The sequence below is a fragment of the Struthio camelus genome, chromosome 4, assembly GCF_040807025.1.
Source record: "Struthio camelus isolate bStrCam1 chromosome 4, bStrCam1.hap1, whole genome shotgun sequence".
In the NCBI taxonomy this organism is placed as follows: Eukaryota; Metazoa; Chordata; class Aves; order Struthioniformes; family Struthionidae; genus Struthio; species Struthio camelus.
The window spans coordinates 19,191,214-19,209,984 of record NC_090945.1 but is presented as its reverse complement, the minus strand read 5'-3'; the positions used below and the strand labels follow the sequence as shown (position 1 = coordinate 19,209,984).

At 39.4% G+C, this 18,771-nt stretch overlaps 2 protein-coding genes across 16 annotated transcripts in view; both read left to right on the top strand.

The window, feature by feature from the left end:
• BLTP1 (bridge-like lipid transfer protein family member 1) overlaps positions 1 to 1,854 on the top strand; it is a 303,766-nt gene extending 301,912 nt beyond the window's left edge. For all 14 annotated transcript variants that reach the window (XM_068941642.1, XM_068941653.1, XM_068941643.1 and 11 more), the window contains one exon: positions 1,155 to 1,854. In XM_068941642.1, the coding sequence (XP_068797743.1) occupies positions 1,155 to 1,371 (217 nt within the window). In that variant the 3' untranslated portion in view covers positions 1,372 to 1,854. The remainder of the gene's footprint in view (positions 1 to 1,154) is intronic.
• Positions 1,855 to 2,205: 351 nt separating this feature from the next.
• On the top strand, positions 2,206 to 17,916 carry ADAD1 (adenosine deaminase domain containing 1). 2 transcript variants are annotated; one of them, XM_068941630.1, is made up of 12 exons: positions 2,206 to 2,436; positions 3,127 to 3,333; positions 5,013 to 5,183; positions 8,106 to 8,273; positions 8,764 to 8,832; positions 9,318 to 9,443; positions 11,019 to 11,142; positions 11,389 to 11,559; positions 13,230 to 13,456; positions 14,633 to 14,870; positions 15,340 to 15,472; positions 16,471 to 17,916. In XM_068941630.1, exons 2-12 carry the CDS (start codon positions 3,138 to 3,140, stop codon positions 16,582 to 16,584), a joined length of 1,737 nt encoding a protein of 578 aa, XP_068797731.1. In that variant the 5' UTR covers positions 2,206 to 2,436; positions 3,127 to 3,137; the 3' UTR covers positions 16,585 to 17,916. The 2 variants fall into 2 exon arrangements, with proteins under 2 accessions (XP_068797731.1, XP_068797732.1); XM_068941631.1 differs by lacking the exon at positions 2,206 to 2,436 and adding an exon at positions 2,718 to 2,865.
• Positions 17,917 to 18,771: the final 855 nt, after the last annotated feature.

Sequence of the window (18,771 nt, the reverse complement as noted above, 5' to 3'; positions counted from 1 at the left end):
AAACCACAAATGTTTCCAAGCTGATGCTGTTCAACTACTAAGAGGATCCATTATGTGGATGCTTTTACAGAGTTGTCTTTAGCTATTAGTGCTGACATCAAAGATACCTGCCACAGCGTATTACAAAAGCTGGGTAACCAACTTACTGTTTATATTAGGTTAACTTCAATACTAAACTTTTGGAAACTAAATTGCTTAGAACATATGCAGATATTAAAGATGGTGTTGGATGCAAAATCAGGATATAGCAAAATTCAACTCATTAAGGACCACAGGTTACTATTTTTTACTCTTTCCTACAACAACCTAATTCACTTTTTCTGTCATATATTTTTTCAACTTGCATCTTTCCATTTATTGTACTGCTTTTCTTCTGAAAATATGTAGAGTTGTCTTTTTGTTCTCCCATGCCATTCTACGGTAAGACTGCCTCTATAGTCTTGCATAATATAAAAATTAAGATAGGCATGAGAAATATGAAGTGTTTGAAAAGTTCAGGTCCTGACAAGTCGACCCTCCTCTCCATTCCTTCCCCCGCATCTGCACTTCTGGTGAGATACTGTGCCACAGAATCCTTCCTCCTTTGCAAGGCAGGACGATATCTGCCTTCCTTTGCAGAGCAGGAATGCAGGCAATTGTAGTTACTAAACAGTCACCTTAAAATAAAAAAAACACTATATAGTAGTTGCTATATGACAGTTTAAACTTAGGCTCAAAAAACAATGTGTATACAAGCAACCCACAGCTCTCAATACACACTTTTAATCGCTGGACATGACTTTTGTCTGTGCCAAGGTTTTTTTGTTTTTATTTCTCCTGACACTGCTGGAGCACCTAAGCGTTCATTCATGTATCAAAACATGAACCCAGGCCACACAAATCCGACAGATAGTAGGCATTTCTGGTTAGTAATGATGTTAAATCAACTTAAAAAGAATTTGGAGGCTGCCTGCTCTATTTTTTGCCTCCTCAAGCATCTTATTCCTTCCAAAGTTACAGTCATCCTCAGCTTATATAAATTAAATTTGAAAGAATGCCTGTTGGACTTCAGTTGTTCAGGAGTAGCACTGGTAAAAACAGGTATTTGTTTAGATAAATGCCAGTTGCTATGCCTGTATTTATATATATTTGAGTCTTCTATTTTTGTTTTTTAGATTAATCTCCTGGACTGGAAGAAAAATTGATCCAGTTGGTGTTGACTACATCCTTCAGAAGCTGGGCTTTCACCATGCAAGGACTACCATTCCTAAGTGGCTGCAACGTGGGGTAATGGACCCTTTGGACAAGGTTTTGTCAGTTCTTATAAAGAAACTTGGTACTGCACTACAGGATGAAAAGGAAAAGAAAGGAAAAGACAAGGAAGAATACTAGAAATATAATGTGATGACCAGAATTCCATTGGATTGTACTGAAGTGTTTTAATATATATTAAGAATTTAAATATGGTTTACAGAGAAACCTAACAGCTTTTTGCTACTCTATTTAAAACTTACATTGTGAGTAACTGTTTACTGTGGTACATGATACCATTCTGTATTTGAAGTATTGCATGATTATGACCAATGTATATTCTGTGAAGGAACAGCTGGAACACTGTAAATCTGCTCCTCAGCACTGTTTTATTATGTGCAATATGATTCCTGCATCTTTAAAGTACTTGCAGATTAACTGTGAATTTTCATAACTTCATTTGCCGTAACACAAACCCCTTGTTGATAATGTGACCGGTAAATTGCTTTGTCAATGTAGACTTGTGTAAATTATATGTATATAACTTATGAAACTGTGATTGCCTTAGTGCTAAAAATTAAGTTTATTACACTTGTAATAATTAAATTTAACTATTGTACAGGTTTTTGTTCAACCTTCTTGCTTGAGAAGGTGGTGTCGGTGTTATGTTCCATCCCGTCTCGCCGCGGCGCCGGGCTTCCCCTCAGGCAGCTGGAGCCAGGCGCCACCCGAGCCTGCAGCCTGGAAACAGTGACTCCCGCCGCCGCCGCTGCCGGTTTTTCCCCGGCCCCGCTCCCTGCGCGCTGCCGCCGCAACCGCGTCGCGGCCATTCAGGCCCGTGCTGCCTCCCGCGCTTTCTGGTTTCGCCCTGCCCCTCCCTGGCTCTCCTTCCCCCGCCAGGGGAAGCCGACCAGACAGTGTGGGAGCACCGACACGGCGGGGCGGCGGCCCGGCTGCGCGCGCGCGCGCGCGCGGGGGGGAAGGGAGGGCGGGCAGCAGGCAGGGCCGTTGGCGCGCCTCGCGCCGCGGCCGTTGGCCGGCGGCCGTTATCGCGCCAGAACGAGGCTCCCGCCCCAACAGCCTCGCGCCTCGGCGGCGGCGCACGTGGCGAGCAGGGCCTGTCCGCGCAGGCGCTTCCTCCCACTCCCCTCCCCCCAAAATGAAGGGGGCCGCGCAGAGGCCACGCCGCTTTCAAGCGCGGCCGGGGTGAGCCGGCCGGCCGGGGGTGCCCGCTGGGGCCATTAAAACCCGCGCGCTGAGCGGGTGGCGGCGGTTGTGGCGGCGGCCGCCACCTCCCGGCTGCGGGCAGCTGCCGCCCAGCTCCCGCGCCTCGTCGCTTCCTTCGCCTCGGGCGTGTGCGCCACCTCCTCGGTGGCTGCCGCCGCGCCCGCAGCCGGCAGGGGCCGGGCGGCCGCGCCCCGCAGGCGCAGCGCCGGGCGGGCTTTCTCGCAGCAAACAAGGCGGAGAGGAAAGGAGAAGGGAGGAGGCAGCACAGCTCTGCACTCGAGCGCCAGCCCATCCTGCAGCCTGAGCGGTGCTCGGCTTCGCTGCTCTCTCCTGAGAGCTGGTTGCGGGGCAGAGGCGTGAAGCCACGCTAGCGGCTGTTAAAGGGGTGTTAAAGCATAGGGGAAGGTGGTGAGCTGACCTGAGAAGTAACTTTGAACGTAGTGCTGTCGACAGGAAAGCGGGGGGGGGGGGGGGGGGAGGGGGTTGGAAGGAGGCCATGTTTCAGTTCTCCCCTTTTCTGTAGCGAAACGTGGGATGTAAATTGTTGGTACAGCTTCTGTGAAATGGTTCAAGTACAGAAATGGTTTAAGCATAGAAATTTTTTTTAAAGATTTGCAACATGCTTTTAAGGCTTAGCAACTTCAATTGTATTGTTAAACTATTATTTAGGTTGATTAAAAATGGCTAGCAACAACGACTGGTTTCAGAGTACCAGAATGCCCACCTCTCATCCCACCCAAAAGAATTTGCTAGCTCAGGCTCCTGCACAGCCACCTTCTCAGCAGCTTTCTCAGCCTGTGAACGTGAGCCCAGAATTTTCACCTTCTCAGAGGTGCGATGTGCAAAATTTAGCCCTGAAGGGGACACGGATTGCAGGTATAGCGTGCAATTTATTCACTGCGTTTGACTGTTAAAATTGCCTTTTAATGCTACTGAAAACAACTTTGCAGGATTGCTGTGCATATTAATCTGATTGGGAATATCCTCTACCGGCATTATACTAAAACATCTTGTGGTAATGACGGGTTAGTGTAGGAAAACAGGAGAGGGAATGTTTTGGATTTACCAGCTCAAAAAACCTGCAAAAAGTAACTACAATAAGTTTTGACTACAACAAAACTTATTTTTGTCTCTTTAAGAAAAGTTATATTTCTGTACTTCTTCTCATAGGCGTGTTTTTCTCAAATGACTTTTCTGGCTTCTGCTTAAACTGGTTCCTCTTTTTCCTTTTTCACCATAATTTAAATGTTATTTTGCAGCAGAAGTTTATTAGCGTGAGTAATTTATTCTAGTGTAGGCTCCATAATCTGCAGTGCTTCATACTTACAAATTAATTCTAGGTTGCATGTTGAAAGTGCTTACTGAAATGTGTTCGATGTGCACTGCTGCATCACTTTTTGTAGAGATCTTTGAGAAAAACTGCATTTCCAGATGTCCCTTGGATGTATTTTCGACTCGGTCTTTTTAAATATGTATATTAAGGTTAAAAACACCTGTTTGTGAGAATTTAGGGTTTCAGTTGGTTGTAGTTCTTCTCCTTTAAGATTAATTACACTAATTTGTTGGGAGAGCTTACTGTATATAGGCCTGAATTTATGGCAATCCTGAAGCTGATGGTTTCATGCATCCTCGAGTTGATACAGGGAAAATATTGGTTTTTTGGTTTTTGTTTTTTTTTTAATTTAAAAGAGCAAAATGGTCTTCCTTCACAGAAGTAAATGCTGCAGGAAATGGTATTAGTTATTCCACAGGAGACCACCATGTCAAAGGAAGGTTGCCAGGTACAGTTTGCTCCTGGAAAGACTCTGTCTTTCAAATAAAACAGGAGTGTGAGTTTGCCTCTGTGATACTGCTCAGAACTCATAAAGTTCTCTTGTGAATCTTGACTAAATTGAAGAAAGAATTTGCTTTGCATTGATCTGTCCTAGCAGAGCCCTTACACTCTCAAGAGGCAGAGATGTACCCAGGCACTGTCCTGGTTCCAAGAGTAGTTAATAGTGAGTGTGCCAGGCCCTGGCCACCGCTGCCAGGTGCCTTTGTAAAACAGCTCTTTGTGGGCTTTCTTTTTGTTCCTTTTTGTGGGGTTTTTGTTTGTTTGTATTTTGAATGATTTTGCCTGCCTTTTGACTTGAATAATTGCTGAAACTTCAGTATCGCACGGCAGGGGGTTCCACAGCTTGACTGCGTTTTGTGTAGAGAACCACTTGCTGCTTTGCTTTGAATCTGCCCTCAGCTGCTTTCGCTTGATTGCTGGTTTGCAGGTGGAGGGAAGACACATGTTTATGTATAGTATCTGTCTCTGTATTCAGAGTCTAATAGATTTAATACTAAAAAGCTTTGGTGCTTTTAAAAGCAGAGATGCAAACTTTTTCAGGACTGCTAGCATTTTTAATGTAAGTGTCGGTATTGAGCAATACTGTTCTAGACTAAATGATTTTCTTTTTTTCCTGTTCTAAGAAGCTTCTTAAAAAGGTCTCAGCTGTTGACAACAGTGATGAACTGTTGGAGGGATTCAGTTTTAGTCTTAATAAATTTAATTTTTGGTCGTATTCCAGAACTTTCCAAAGCAGCCCATCCACCTCCAGTATCATCACTTCCTTCGAAGAGGATGCTAGAGGGATTTATTGCAAAATATAAAAGTGGAGTAATAAACCCAGTGTCTGCTTTGCATCAGTTTGCACAAATGCACCATGTACCCCTTGAATTGAAAGAAACTAGTGTGTCAGGTAAAGACTTCTTTTCTTAAATAAAACTGCTCCTGCTTGTTCTTGAGATAGTCTGGTTTTCTGCAGTTAGTATTGATGGCATTAGTAAAAATGAATTTTTTAAATGTTTGTTGTGTGACCCTGCATATATATTTGTTTTTGGCCATTCTTTTATTGTCTATGTAGTTGTATCTTTCAGTTGGTTAATACGTACTTTGATATATTTTGATAATACTGTATAAAATTCTGACTGCTACTTTTCCCTCACTTTTTCTTTTATCCCGTATTATACTGTAATCTTATTAGGCACTAAACCTTATAGTACAACTTTGCATGTCTTTTAGCTTTCTTATTAAACTATGTTTCATGTGCAATTACTGTTAAGCAGTTGTGAACACGCTTACTTGCCTGGATGCACACTGAAATGTGTAACCCCTGCAGCCATTTACTTTGAAATAATACAGATACTTGGATGTGGCTGGTGTCCAAATATGCAAGAAATGGGAAGGAACCAGCTGGTCGTCAGTGAGATCTTCCGCTGTCACAGGCATCTTATTCCTTTCAGGAATTTAACTCTGTTTCATTTTAGAAGTGGTTATCCTTCATGTCTTTGCTGGTGCATGTTGCTGGTTCAAAACTGTATTGCTTTGATTAGGAGCTGCTTCTGATTTCCTGACTAAATCTCATGGCGAGTTTATTCCCAGTTATGCTTATCTCATTGCTGTCTTCTAGTGTAAGTAGTTTTCCTCCTCCTTTGGGGTCAGCAATTATATACTATCTGGGTATTCTTCCCCTACCCCTCCCCTTTTGGCCGTTGGAGAGAGGGGTGAGGTTAGCCAAACGCCAGAGCGTTGCTGTCTGATTGGTAAGAGAAGTTTCTGCTTCCCTGATCGTCCTTCCGTTTCACACTTGTTCCAGCTGCAGCCGTGTTTTGTGGAGGTGAATGAATAGAGCTGTACATAACGTTCTGAGTGAGGTCTCTGTACAGTGGCATTAATGCTTTCGTACCTGCATGGTCTTGTGTGGTGCTGCCTGTGGCTTTGTTTGCCTACTGTGTGTTTGGGTCACGTTGATCATAGGATGCTTGTAAACTGTCAGGTAGTAGGTGGTCCGTGGCAGCTGCTTCCAGTTAAATGTACCCTTCAGATGTTTTTATTCCTGAACGTAAGTACTTCGTTTAGCTCTTCATAACATTGCTTTTTACTTCAGTAGTTCTGTTCTTCAGCTTACTCGGTTTTTTTCCTGTGGAATAGCCTGATTTTTATTGCCAATGGAAAGGTTGGAAGATGCCTGAAGCAAAGGACTCTGCTATTGCACACATACCTTTAAACTACTCTGCTGCTAGTCTTTTTTCCAGCTCTGTCCACTGTGATCTTGTCTTCGGCCATTTCTTCTGTCTATCTTAGAGTGACTCGGCTAACCTGTTCGTTGTAATTCCTTCTGTGAAGGAATTTGGTCCACCTAGTTGAGACCAGTCTCATCTTCCTTCTTTAGGAAGTCCGTTATTCTGTTAAAAATAGCAAGTTTAATCAGGTGTGATCTGCCTATGTAGTCCAGTTTCTGTCTTTCTGTCTTTATTTTTTCCTTCAAAACTTGCTACGAGAAATTGCATGCTCTTGTGGTTAAATAAAGGCCTTTGTGGCTGTTTCAGATGATCATATCTCCCCTCTGTGAAATATAGGTAGTGTATTTGTCAGGCATTTGGCAGCATTCCTTGTCTCAGCAGGTTGATGCTTTTTCTCTAGTGTAAGTACAATATCACTTTCAGAAATCTGACGTTCAGGTTGCCTGAAGTGCATAATGCGGGACTTGGCAAGTTCCTTGAGTTTTGCTTCCTGTTTGCTTGTGATAACCTCTGTTTTCAAACTATTAATCCCTTTAACCTGCCTGTCTCGTCTTTGTGTTTGATGTTCTTGGAAACGTACCTGAAACGTTCTATTGTTTTTTTTGTATCCTATCTGTTTTTCGTCTCAAATTTTCACAGCGTATACTCTACAGTAGATATGATTCTTTGTTCTCTTTCTATTTGTATAGTTGTAGAACTTGTTCCTGCTTATTTGAACGTTACTTAAGGTGAAACTCACTTGACTTCAGTCTAGTTTTTGGAGTTTTATTCTATTTTTAATTTTTCTGTTCTTGACTCTTCGGAAATGTTGCTGGAAAAGGCAGATGTGACTGCTCATCTGGTTAGTGAAAGAGTTTTTTTTTTTTTTTTCCCCTGCAAATTCTTTCTTTTGCCTATTGTGCAAGTTTCTAACAGAATTACCGTCCTGTACTTGATGCGATTCCAAGCATTGGAATCTCCTACGTCTCCTTGATCCAGTCCAGACAACTTCACAAGCTAGCTTGTACTGTATGCAAGTTTGCCCGTTGATAAATTGAAGGCCTTGCTGTGGGGATGTACTTTGATCTATTCCCTTTTTTAATTTAAATCTGGTATCATATCAGTTTATTGTTCTAAATTTACCTGTTCTCTGAAGCCTGAATACTTATAAAACCAAATACTTACACAACCAAATATTACTAATATGTGTCTAGGTCCTTCCCTAACTAAGGATAGTCCCTTCACAAGGTGCTTTGCTTTATCCTGATATGGGTTTTTTCATGCTGTTACTTGTCGTTGATTTTATGATGAATAGATGAGTCACCTATCATGTCTGTAGAAAGCTGGACCCTATAATTACAGTAACAATGGCGGGGCTAAGTTGCTGGACAATTTGGAAAATGTAGCTCTTTGTTAACGTGTATTAAGGCTCAAACAAAACTTAATGAAAAGTGCAGAAAGTGAAAGCTGCCGTAATTCTCGTGGATGTGTTGTATTTTACTAAAATTGTCTTTGTCTTACATTTGTCCTTGTAGTGATTACAAATGCATAAAACTGGATAAAGGTACCTTAAAATAATTTTACTAATTGTGTGGTGTGCACCTTTTTCTCCATTAAAGGTGATAACATAGGGACCTATTTTGCTTTTTGTGCTGTGGTGGATGGTGTTTGCTATAAGACTGGACTGGGACAAAACAAAAAAGAATCTAAATCAAATGCTGCTAAATTGGCTCTTGCTGAGCTACTTGACTTGGAGTATGCAGAGGCAATGGATTCTGAAAAGTCAGGTAAATATTCTAGCAACACCTGTTTAGTACTCGAACAGCTTTGCTTAAAGCTTTTCTATGCAGAATCTCTCTGTAGTTTTATTAATGCTTCTGTGTAGGGCCTCCTTTCGGCAGTTATGTAGCGTATAGTTCAGAAGCTGTTCTTTTCCTTTGTCTTTTGTATTTTTTTAGGAGTTATTTCAGAATTTGTGACACAGGGAAATGCTGAAGGGATTAATTTTATTTGTCCCTGAGGCACTTGATTTACTTCTCGCGAGGTAACAGCAGTATGAAGTTAGTTCTAAATGTTCTTGAGTGAATGTTTATAATTAAATGTCTTCAGCACTGAGTTACTGCTTCCAAAAGAATCAGTTACCTTAACATTTGCCTTCTTTTAAGGGTCTCTGCTGAAATAGTTCTACACTTGTAAGGACTTCAAAAATCAGAAAAATCATTCTTAGTGAATCATGCAAAACTTTTTTAAAAATTTGAAATTCTGTTATATTCTCAGGTCCTCCCTGTATTCCTGTTGAACCCCAAATGCCGGCAAGCTCTGTTAACGTTTCAAAGATACGTTTTGGTAAGAAATACTCTTGTTTTTCTTTATTGATTCAAATTGCCTAGCAACTGCTTCCATTTCATTTAATAGTTTTTCTGGTAGGTTTGTTTACCTCTGTGAAGTTACTGTTATCTTTATACGTGTTCCCCTTAAAGAACACCATAAGGATTGGTGTTACTAAAGTAGGAAATTGACCATCGGTTTTACAAACATGGGATAGATACAGTTCAAATAAGTGGCCTTAATTTAAGCAGTAAATCGGTGACTGAAACAGAAACAGTAGGTTATCACATTAAATCCATATCCCTAATTTGTTATTAGGGATAATAAAAGCGTGAAGCATTTAGGTGTTCTTGTCCTTTATTTATTCCTGTCCATCCTGATAACCTTCAGAATCCCCAAAGTGTATGTCAGCTGTGTTTAGATTTATAATTCAGTAAGTGGTTGATACTGCCTCATTTCTCCCAGAATACTTATATATTGCTGGGTTTTATTGTTTAATTTAGAAGGAAGACCGCTTATATATCAAAAACTTTCACAAACACTCAAAGGAGTATTTAACAGCCTGACTGCCAAATATCCTGAGTACCGAAGTTGTGGCAGTTCGCTGGCTGCGTTCATCATTGAAAAAGGCAAGTCTATTTTGATATTGCATATTGGGGAGCAGAGGGGAAAACTTAAGCTGCTTGTGCCCCCAGAGAGCCGTGATTAATGCATTTCCAATCTAGTGAATAAATCTAAATGATAACTCTGCTCCTTCTTTGACATACTCTGTTCTAGGTGGCTCTGTCACGTTACTGTACTAAGATATTGTGGACTTAGTAAGCGTTTCAGTAAGCTTCCTCAAAGGGGAATAAGGCTGTATAGGCCAGTAATTCCTACGTTGTCTCCGTTGTTTGGCCTTTTCTTATGTTGAACTTTGTTAGTGGGACTGAGCAACCAGTGTGATCTATTGCATGTATGTTGGTGGGTAGGCTCAAGAGAGGATGCTGGGTTCCCGGTTCTCACTAAGAGTTTTACATTCTAGTATGGTGTTATCTCATTGGACAAAATTTATACCAGATGATATTAACATATGTTTTGTTGAAAGTTCTTGAACAGCTGTAGTTTGTTTTGTGTTAACTGAAGACCAGGAATGCTGAAGATGTAGGGACGCTATGGCTAGGGTTTGTGTTGTTTTGAATATGCAGTTTAGATATATCTCAAAAAGGAAGGCATTCCTGATGTTCGAGTGATGTTGACATCGTCAGGCTAAGAAGTAAATACTTGGAATAAATAGCAGTTTTACAGAAAGTTAGGCTAACTGTAGAGGGAAAAGTATCTTTTCGTGAGGAGTGGAATTGATCTATTTAAGGATTAGGTTGAGTAGTGGAATGGAAATGAAATGAAGTTAGAAATAATCCATAAGTGCACATTTGGAAAACTGCAAGATGGTAAGGAACTCCTTGGTATGGATTATTACTCCTGTGTTACTCTTAACTTGAAGGAATGCTGTAGATACGTGACTCAATAGATGGAAAGAGAGAAAAGTTGATGAGGTAGAAATGACAGCATGGTGCTCACAGACTGTTGAAAGAGAAAGAAGACAGGTTGGCCCTAATGTAATCGGAGTGGGGAAACATTTTGAGCAAATGTTTAAGTGCTCTTTGAAAGAGCTGCTGAAGTTAGGTGTGGTTATGTGAAAGGTACTGCTGCACACTAGGTAAATACGTCGCTGGTGCTTTTCCTGGTCATCTGTTTCATTGCCATCATAGGCACCGTTCAAATACTGAAGTATTAATCTTTGGTGCCAGCTATCCTGACTGATGCAGTGCTGATGTAAGGTATGTCTGTACTTCTGAGAACCTGAAATAATCTGCTCAAGCTTTTGTTTCGAAGCACAATTGAAGTATATTGTTGTCTTTGGCAGACACTGGTTTAATATATTTTTAAACCTTCCATCAGCAGGCTTCAAAAGCCCGTCTGGGTAGCCTGCTGTCCTGATCAGCTTGCTGTACGTTAAGGAGACTTCTGCAAAATACTACCAGTTCTTCCCGGTGTTTTATAAGCATGGTGATGCTGTCCTCTACAAGTGAGAGTTTTTCAAACAATTACATAGGTGTCCTTACTAAACTGAAATTCTGTTTTCTTGAATCTGTTTAATTTTACAACAAATGCTTGAAAAAAGGTAATTCCTCGATCATGTAAAAATAACGTTTCCTTTTTAGCTGGACAGCATGAAGTTGTAGCTCTAGGAACAGGAGAATGCAATTACAGTCAGTGCTTTCATCTTCGTGGGAGAGTGCTGCATGACAGCCATGCCATTGTTACTGCAAGACGTTCTCTACTTAGGTGAGAACATGTGTGTACAAAGAGTTGTTGGTAGTTCTTGACCTTTTTTTGCAAAGGTAGATATCAATGCAGTTGCATTTTTAACTCCTATCTTTTGGTTTCATATTTCTTTTTTTAGTTAGTTTTTTTAATCAAGCAGAAAACGTGAATTAAATGTGAATGTCTGTGTCATAAAACTACTTTTACATTTGTGAACAAATTCATCATCTTTTCACATCTCTTTTTTTCCTTAACACTTTATTTTAGATATTTTTATAGGCATCTTCTGCTATTCTATAATGAAAAACCAACAAGGAAAGAGAAATCCATATTTTGCACAGTGCCAGATTCAAAGCTGCTTACGCTAAAGCAGAATATAAATATTTTTCTATACATGAATCAGTTACCAAAAGGATCTGCTCAGTTAAAATCACAGTTGTAAGTACCTGGGAATTTTCAGAGATGTAGTGGAAGATTAACCTGTTTCACAGTGGCAAACACAGTGTATATGAAAAGATGCAGCTTGGTGTATTTCTGAAAGAGTGAGGGGGGTTCTGAATTTTTTTTTTCTTGTTTTGGAAGCATCTTACTTCACAGGGCATTAATGGTAAGTGTGTGCGTGAGCTTGCTCAATATGATACCCAAACTTTACGTGATTTAGGACTTCAGGATGATATTTTATTAGTTAGAGATCATCCACTTGCATGTTAAATCTCCTTCTGAGATGTTGTTCGAGTACTACTCAATGATTAACTTAACCATTGAGGAAGCAGGTATGGTGGCTTAATCTCATCCTTTGCACCAAACGGCTAGACTGTAGACGTCCTGAATTTGAACAATAGGTTCCTGGTCTGCTTTTTAGGAAACAGAGGTAGTGAGCAAAACTCGATGGGGGAAAAAACACTCCTGCGCTTGCCCCTATGCTTCTAATATCTGTTACGGCTCTGAAAGCTATTTTTTAATAGTTTTGACACTTTACAGCAGTAGTCGATTGTTTATCAAGAAATTACAAACAGTATTCCACTGCAGCGCTGTAATGGAGCTAAAGCGATAGTATCCCTCAGAGTCCTACAGTCACAACTTTTTCATATGCACGAGGCAGCAAGCTGCTTTCATGCTGCTGTTCCGGTGTTCAGAAGGCCAACTTGCGAACTGTGAGTTGGTGACGGTCTGTGACCCGTGAAGTCGCAGACAGTTTATTGCGAGTCATGCTGACTGAAGGTGTCCCACCACCCGTTAAGAGTTTTGGAAGGCTGTAGATTACTTTCAGTGTAATAGCCTGCTCTTGGCAGGAAATAGTTAACGAAGCTGGGTGAAGTTTGTCTGCTCCTCTGTAGTAGCTGAGACGTCACAAATCCAGCCTTGCTTATTTTCTTGCTTTGTGTCCAGCCTAGTCACTGCGTGTGCTGTCTTATGACAAATTTTGGAAATGTTTTCTTCTAATGCAGCACATTTGTCTACATGTACAGTGAGTTATTTAAAGATAACGTTTTTGTAACAAAGCTACTTACACAAATAATCCCTTGAGTAGCAAAACGTGGCCCCTGATTACCGGGCTGTGGTATGCTACTTAAACGAAAATTAAATAGCCGTATTGTACTAATGTAGTAAAGCAAAAGCACCTTTGCTCATAGCATATTAAGTTATGCTAAAATTGGGGACGCTTACGTCACAAACTCTCACTTCTTGTTGCCCTTAAGTTAAAGGGGGAAGCCGTTTTCTACTTTAGAACAGTCACTGTCTACGCTGTTTTGTCTCACTAACGTGTTGCCTCTGCTTATTTAAAATACTAGAGAATTACAACTCGAGTTACTTCTAATGGCAGCTAATAGTCTTACAGCTACTTCTTCACAAGATGAATGTCGCCCAGATAACTGCTGTCATGGTATAGGTAGATAGAAGGTTACTATTTCTTATTTGAATATTTAATTCAATATTTTAGTAATTTATGTAGCTGAACGTGTTGCTTATAGAAGTTACAAAGTATTGAATATAAAATAAAGCCCAGATCTATCGGTGAGTGTTTGCTGAGAAACAGCATTAGGTATCACTTTATAACAGTCTGCAATGAGTACTTTCTCACTGGATCTCCTCTTTGTCTTTTTTAGACACCTCAATCCTCAATCTGTATCTGCTTATGAAGCTAATGAAGAATTGAGCCTTCATGTTGCCGTGGAAGGCAAGATTTACCTCACTATTTGTTGTCCCCCTAAAATTGTTGGAGTAAACAGCATGTCCGCTAGTGACAAATTAACAAAATGGGAGGTGGTTGGTATTCAGGGAGCATTGCTGAGTCACTTCATTCAACCAGTTTATATCAACACTATACTCGTAGGTAAGCTTAACACAAATTTCCGCGACTTCTGTAAATTTTAATCTTTCATCTCGATTGTGTTTTGTAAAAGCATGAATTAAACAAAAATATTTAAGAATTACAGTTGGGTTTTTTTTTTTTTTTTAGAGATGCTAAATATGTTTGAATGGTGGGTTTTTGTTTTTTTTAAACTCGTCGTTGAAATGCCCAAATGTAAAACTCGGGCTCCTTTGTTTCTCATTTTGTCTTTTAACTTGCCAGATTGCTCTCCCTGTATTAAGCATTAAGTAACAGGAAATTCAGCCCTATTCTGTAACAAATTAACTTTTATATATTGAGGAAATAACAAAAAAAGTTAAGTATTCAGTCCAATAGGATGACTTAAGGTGACGCTGTAAGTCACTAAACTGTAGGAATGAGCAATGGTGAAACTCTTCCCCAGGCACAGAAGCTTTAGTGCTTTTCCTTTTCTAACACAGAACAATGTTTTTGCAATGCTCCAGAAAATCTTGCAATAATTGGTGACTGCCTGCCTGCTCTTTCTTCTGAGGAAGCTTGGACACTTTCGCTTAAAGGGAACTGAAAAATTTCTTGTCTGCTCTCTTGATTGGTGTTTACAGCAAACATAAGAGTTTATTATTGATTACTGTTCTATGTAATAGATATTTTATGACCGTTCCTTGAGATGCTGTGGACTGCCGTCTGTTTGTTTAGTAGAGAGTCAGAAACGCTATTAGGTTTTCTGTGAGTGTTTAATGGAAACTTGAGCTTTGTTAGTTTGTAGTAGTATAACACTTGCAGATCCTTCTCCAAAGTAAGGTGCACTTTAGCATGGAGTAATGTGAGCAAATTCCTGGGTGTGTGGGGTTTTTTTGTTTGTTTATTTTTTTAAGTCTAGGCTGTCAAAATTTGTGTTGCTTCTCTTATTTTAACAGTGTCTTCTGCAAAGAATGTAATGAGTCAATGAAGAATAACTATCCTAAAAAGGAGACATTTCATCAAAATAGTGATTCCTCTGGAGAAGAAATTGTGAAATAACTTTTATTCTGTGAACTGATTATTTGAATTGATTTTTCAAAACCTTAGTTTTTTGTAGAGAAATGTGTATAATGTAGGCTAATCGGGGTTCTTAGCTTTTTTGAAAAATCTGATGGTGTAGTTCTAAATGACTGATTTTGTTTTGTTTTCAATAAATAGGAGATGGAAATTGCAAGGATACAAGAGGACTAGAAATAGCTATAAAACAACGTATTGATGATGCACTTTCATCAAAGCTTCCCATGCTTTATCTGGTCAACAGATCTCATACATACTTGGTGGATGCTGCACACTCAGTTCAAATGGACACAGAGCAGAGGTCTCTTAGTTTGAACTGGTCGTTGTCAGATGCGTCATTGGAAGTTGTGGATGGGTTAAGTGGAAAAACCACTGAAAGGTTAGAATTTTTCTTCCTTATGTTGAAAACAGTGGTTATCCTTCTTGTTTTGTGCGTATTCATCTGCCTATTCGATTTTTAAACTGTGCGTAGAGGCCACAGATGAGAGGTAGTCCCTTACACAAACTGAATGCATCCTGTGTGTAGATGTCATTTTAGAAATATTCTAACTCGCCAGTGACATAGCAAAATATGAAATTAGTTCTTTGAATTAGGATACCTTTATTGCATTGTCTGCTCTAGTAAGTTCCTAACAATTTTAGAAATACGTAGAACCAATTACTGGTTGCTGCTGACTTGCGTTATTACCTCTGTTCATTCAGAGTTAAGCAGAAGTAGTGTTGTATGACGAGATTCACAAAGCTTTTGGCAGGAGGGAGAGGTTCCTGTAATGGTCACAGCAATACAACTGTAATGCATAGTGTGTTCTTGATGAGTTTTATTGTGCTTTTTTCATTTTTAACTGTAGCTCGCCATTCAAAAGCGGTGCTTACATGGCAAGTCGCCTTTGCAAGGCTGCAATGTTTAGTCGTTTCAGATTGCTGGCTAAGGAAGCAAAACAGAATGACTTGCTTCAAGTTGATACATACCATGAAGCTAAGGTAAGCTAATAAAGGGGAAAACTTTAGAAAGCAGTCTCTTGATGGCTACTTTCAAAGCAGGTTTGGCAGCGAAGGATGATTTTCTAGAATGTTGAAGACTTCATGGGAACAACTGAATTTCCTTTACTGCATATAATTCTTTACCTGAGAATCTTTGAAATTGCTGTTTTCAAGTAAAATGGGGAAAAAAAAATCCTTTTCCCTGATTAGATTACCTTGATACATTCTCCATGAGTATCTTTCATGCCTGGTGTCAGCATGCAGACATAGGTGGCCGCCGTTTCTGTCACGTTGTGTTTCATATTGGAAGAGGCTAATTTTTTTTTTTTTAATATTCATTTCATACATATGTAGATATTTTTCTATCAGGGAGTAGTTTTGTGAGAGGCCTCTTATGTCCTAGAGGAAGAGGAAAGTAGGAATATTTCGTTGAAAGTACTCTTTCAGGGTTTTCTCTCTTTGCGATGAGAGGGTTGTGGGTTTTTTGTTTTTTTTGTTTTTTTCCAAAATTGTTAGTAAAGTGTGGGCTTTCGTAAAATATATCTTTTGTTTTTCTTGTTAGGACTTGCTGCAGTGCATTTTTAAAAAATAATTTAAGAACTACTTTAAAACTGAATGGATTATTAATTCAGTGTTTGTTCACCATGTGTTTAGATTTGTGTTAAATAATACTGAATGTTAATTTATTTACTATGCAAAAGTATTACTGGAACTGAAAAAGATACTGAAAAAATACAGATCATGTTTAACAGAACAACTCTCCCATCGTATTAAATGGCCAAAACTGTAATAGTGATATGTTTCTAGAATCTGTAAAAATACCGCAATCCTATAACACTCTTGCTCTCTGTCAGTGACTGAGAGAACTGTAAAATTTGTAGTCACTGTTTTCCACCAGGGTTGTGGTTATATGCGTTATATGCTGGTGTTAACACAGATCTTGATAGCTGTCCTCTTCAAGAGATTTTCTTGAAGATCTTTTTTTTTTTCTTTTCTAGATTAAATCTGAGTCGTACCAAGAAGCTAAAAACTTACTGAAAAGCTATTTAGAGCAGCATAGTTACGGATCCTGGATTTTGAAGTCTCCATGTATTGAACAGTTCAGTGTCTGACCATGAGGTGGATTGTATATGAAGTTGGTTTGCATGATTTCTTTGAGTAAAACTTACGGTGATTGACTAAAATGTTTACTAAAATGAGCATTGGGTTCATGTCTGCAGCACAAAAATCATTCTGTAACTTCTTTTTGTCTATTCAAATGCAGTTATTAGACCATCTGTAACAATTCAGTCTTCTCCAAACATTTACTTTCTCTTTAGGAAGAGTATCTAACAGCAGCTTTGCCAGTGTTATTTTCTGTGGTTCTCCCCCCTCCCCCAACCTAGTGGAGACCTTGACATTTTTTCCTCTTGTTAGTGTTAAGATTCTTATGCATGAATTTCCCTTTTTTCTTCCCCTCCACCTTCATTTTTCATAGCAATTCATTTTTAAGAAGAAATTCAGTAAAAGTAGAATTTATTCCCCCCCCCCCAAAAAAAAGTATTCCAAGGTGAGAATCACTTGCAGAAACAAAAAATGACACTGTGTGCTTTATTGAGATGCGTCCTTTGTTAGAGTCAATGTAAGACTTTGTTTAGCGTATATTGGCCGAGGGGCTAATAGTTCACTTAATATTGTTTCTGGCAGAAGGGTTAAAAAGTAATCTGTTAATGAACTGCCAGATGTGAAACTCTGAATTATCAGTTTTACTCAACTGTTTTGTGACAAGCAGTACTTTTCATAGCTGATTTATTGTCGACATTTTAAAGGTGTCAAACCTGTAAATGATATTTTGACATAGTACAGGCATCACCAGGAATTAGGTTCCTCCAACTTTTTTGGGCTGCCCCCAACAGTCATCAGATGTTAACTGCCTCTAGACTAGTTAAACTTCTCCCTCACAGACTTAGTTCGTCAGTGTATGCATTAGTCCTCACAAAATTGCCTGTATATGTAACGCATCTGCAAAGTGTTGCCTGTCAAGATGGATGTTGTTTCCTTGTAGGTTAGAGTAAGAATATGATAATGTCTTGGTAATGTTCAACGGGATGTTGTTAAGTTAAATACCGTACTGGGTTTTGTGTGTTCTTGTGAAATAATAGCATATGTAAGCCAGATACTACACTTCCATTATGCTACTTGATTTTGCATTTCATTTAGATGTTGGAAGCTGTTAAGTTACGTGAAGGTTTCAATACATCAGAACTAGTATAGTGCTATATTCATTTTTCAACTTTGTGTTGAAACAGGATTCTAAAACAAAAACCTGTTTTCAGTATTTTTTTCTCTTACTCTGTTTTTGTTATTGGTATGTGGGCTCTTTACTGCAAACGATCTTACAGTATATTTCAGGTTTCGTATGTACAATAACTAATGAGCCCTCAATAAAGCTCACTTCCTTTTAACTACTGTCCTTAAAATTCTTTCAGTGGTATTCAGTCATTTTATTTTCTCTTACTGCCTTTTAACTAAATAGTTTAATCTTTTTCTGTGGCAGCAGGTCCTTACTTTCTAATGTGTCCTTTCTCAGAGCATCTAACGCTGGACATCATACTGTAGGCTTGAACATAACATAGCATTGCATTTTGTTAGTGGTCTATATTGGATTGTCTACTGAATTACTGTCAGCATATGCAGAGTAAATTGAGCTAGTAGAGGTAAGCATGTGCTTGTTCTATTAGTTATCCTGCTTATACCTAGTTTGAAATTTCAGATGTTTGAGTTACCCGGTTTTAAACCAGCTCTAATTAGACTCTTTTGGTATGAAGGACTACTGGGCACTTCATCTGCTCAGACCTTTTTTTCCCTAGTTTAGTAATTCTTGAGTAATACGGGGTTTAAAGGCTTAGGATCAAGTGGGGTAAGAGGAGAGAGCTCAGGAAATAATTTTCAGAAGTCATGTTCCTAAGGGATTTTGTTGCGGTTTTGTACAACTTACGGGAAAAGGAGTGTACAGAAAAAATGAAGTTCACCTTGCTGTGCGTTTTTGATGCTTTCAACATAATGTACTGCTTCTGTAGAGAATTCTATAGGTTAGACAAATACAGGAGCTGATCCCGCAGCTACTAAATATATGATCTCGCCTGTTATTAGCTCCAGATTTGACAGAGCAAAATACACGCAGAGGTTACTTGCTGTATGTGGATTTTTCGGCAGCGTTTTAAAAACCCTATGATATTTTGTCTTGCTTGCCAACCAAAGGCCAAAGAGCCTTTTTAAGAGGTGGGTTTTGGCAATAGTATTGCAATACAGGAACAGAA

Coding starts and splice junctions, on each gene's coding strand:
- ADAD1 (XM_068941630.1), top strand. CDS start 3,138: ATGGCTAGCAACAACGACTGGTTTCAGAGTACCAGAATGCCCACCTCT. Junction 9,444..11,018: donor TGCGTTCATCATTGAAAAAG/GCAAGTCTATTT, acceptor TTTCCTTTTTAG/CTGGACAGCATGAAGTTGTA. Junction 11,560..13,229: donor GCTCAGTTAAAATCACAGTT/GTAAGTACCTGG, acceptor TGTCTTTTTTAG/ACACCTCAATCCTCAATCTG.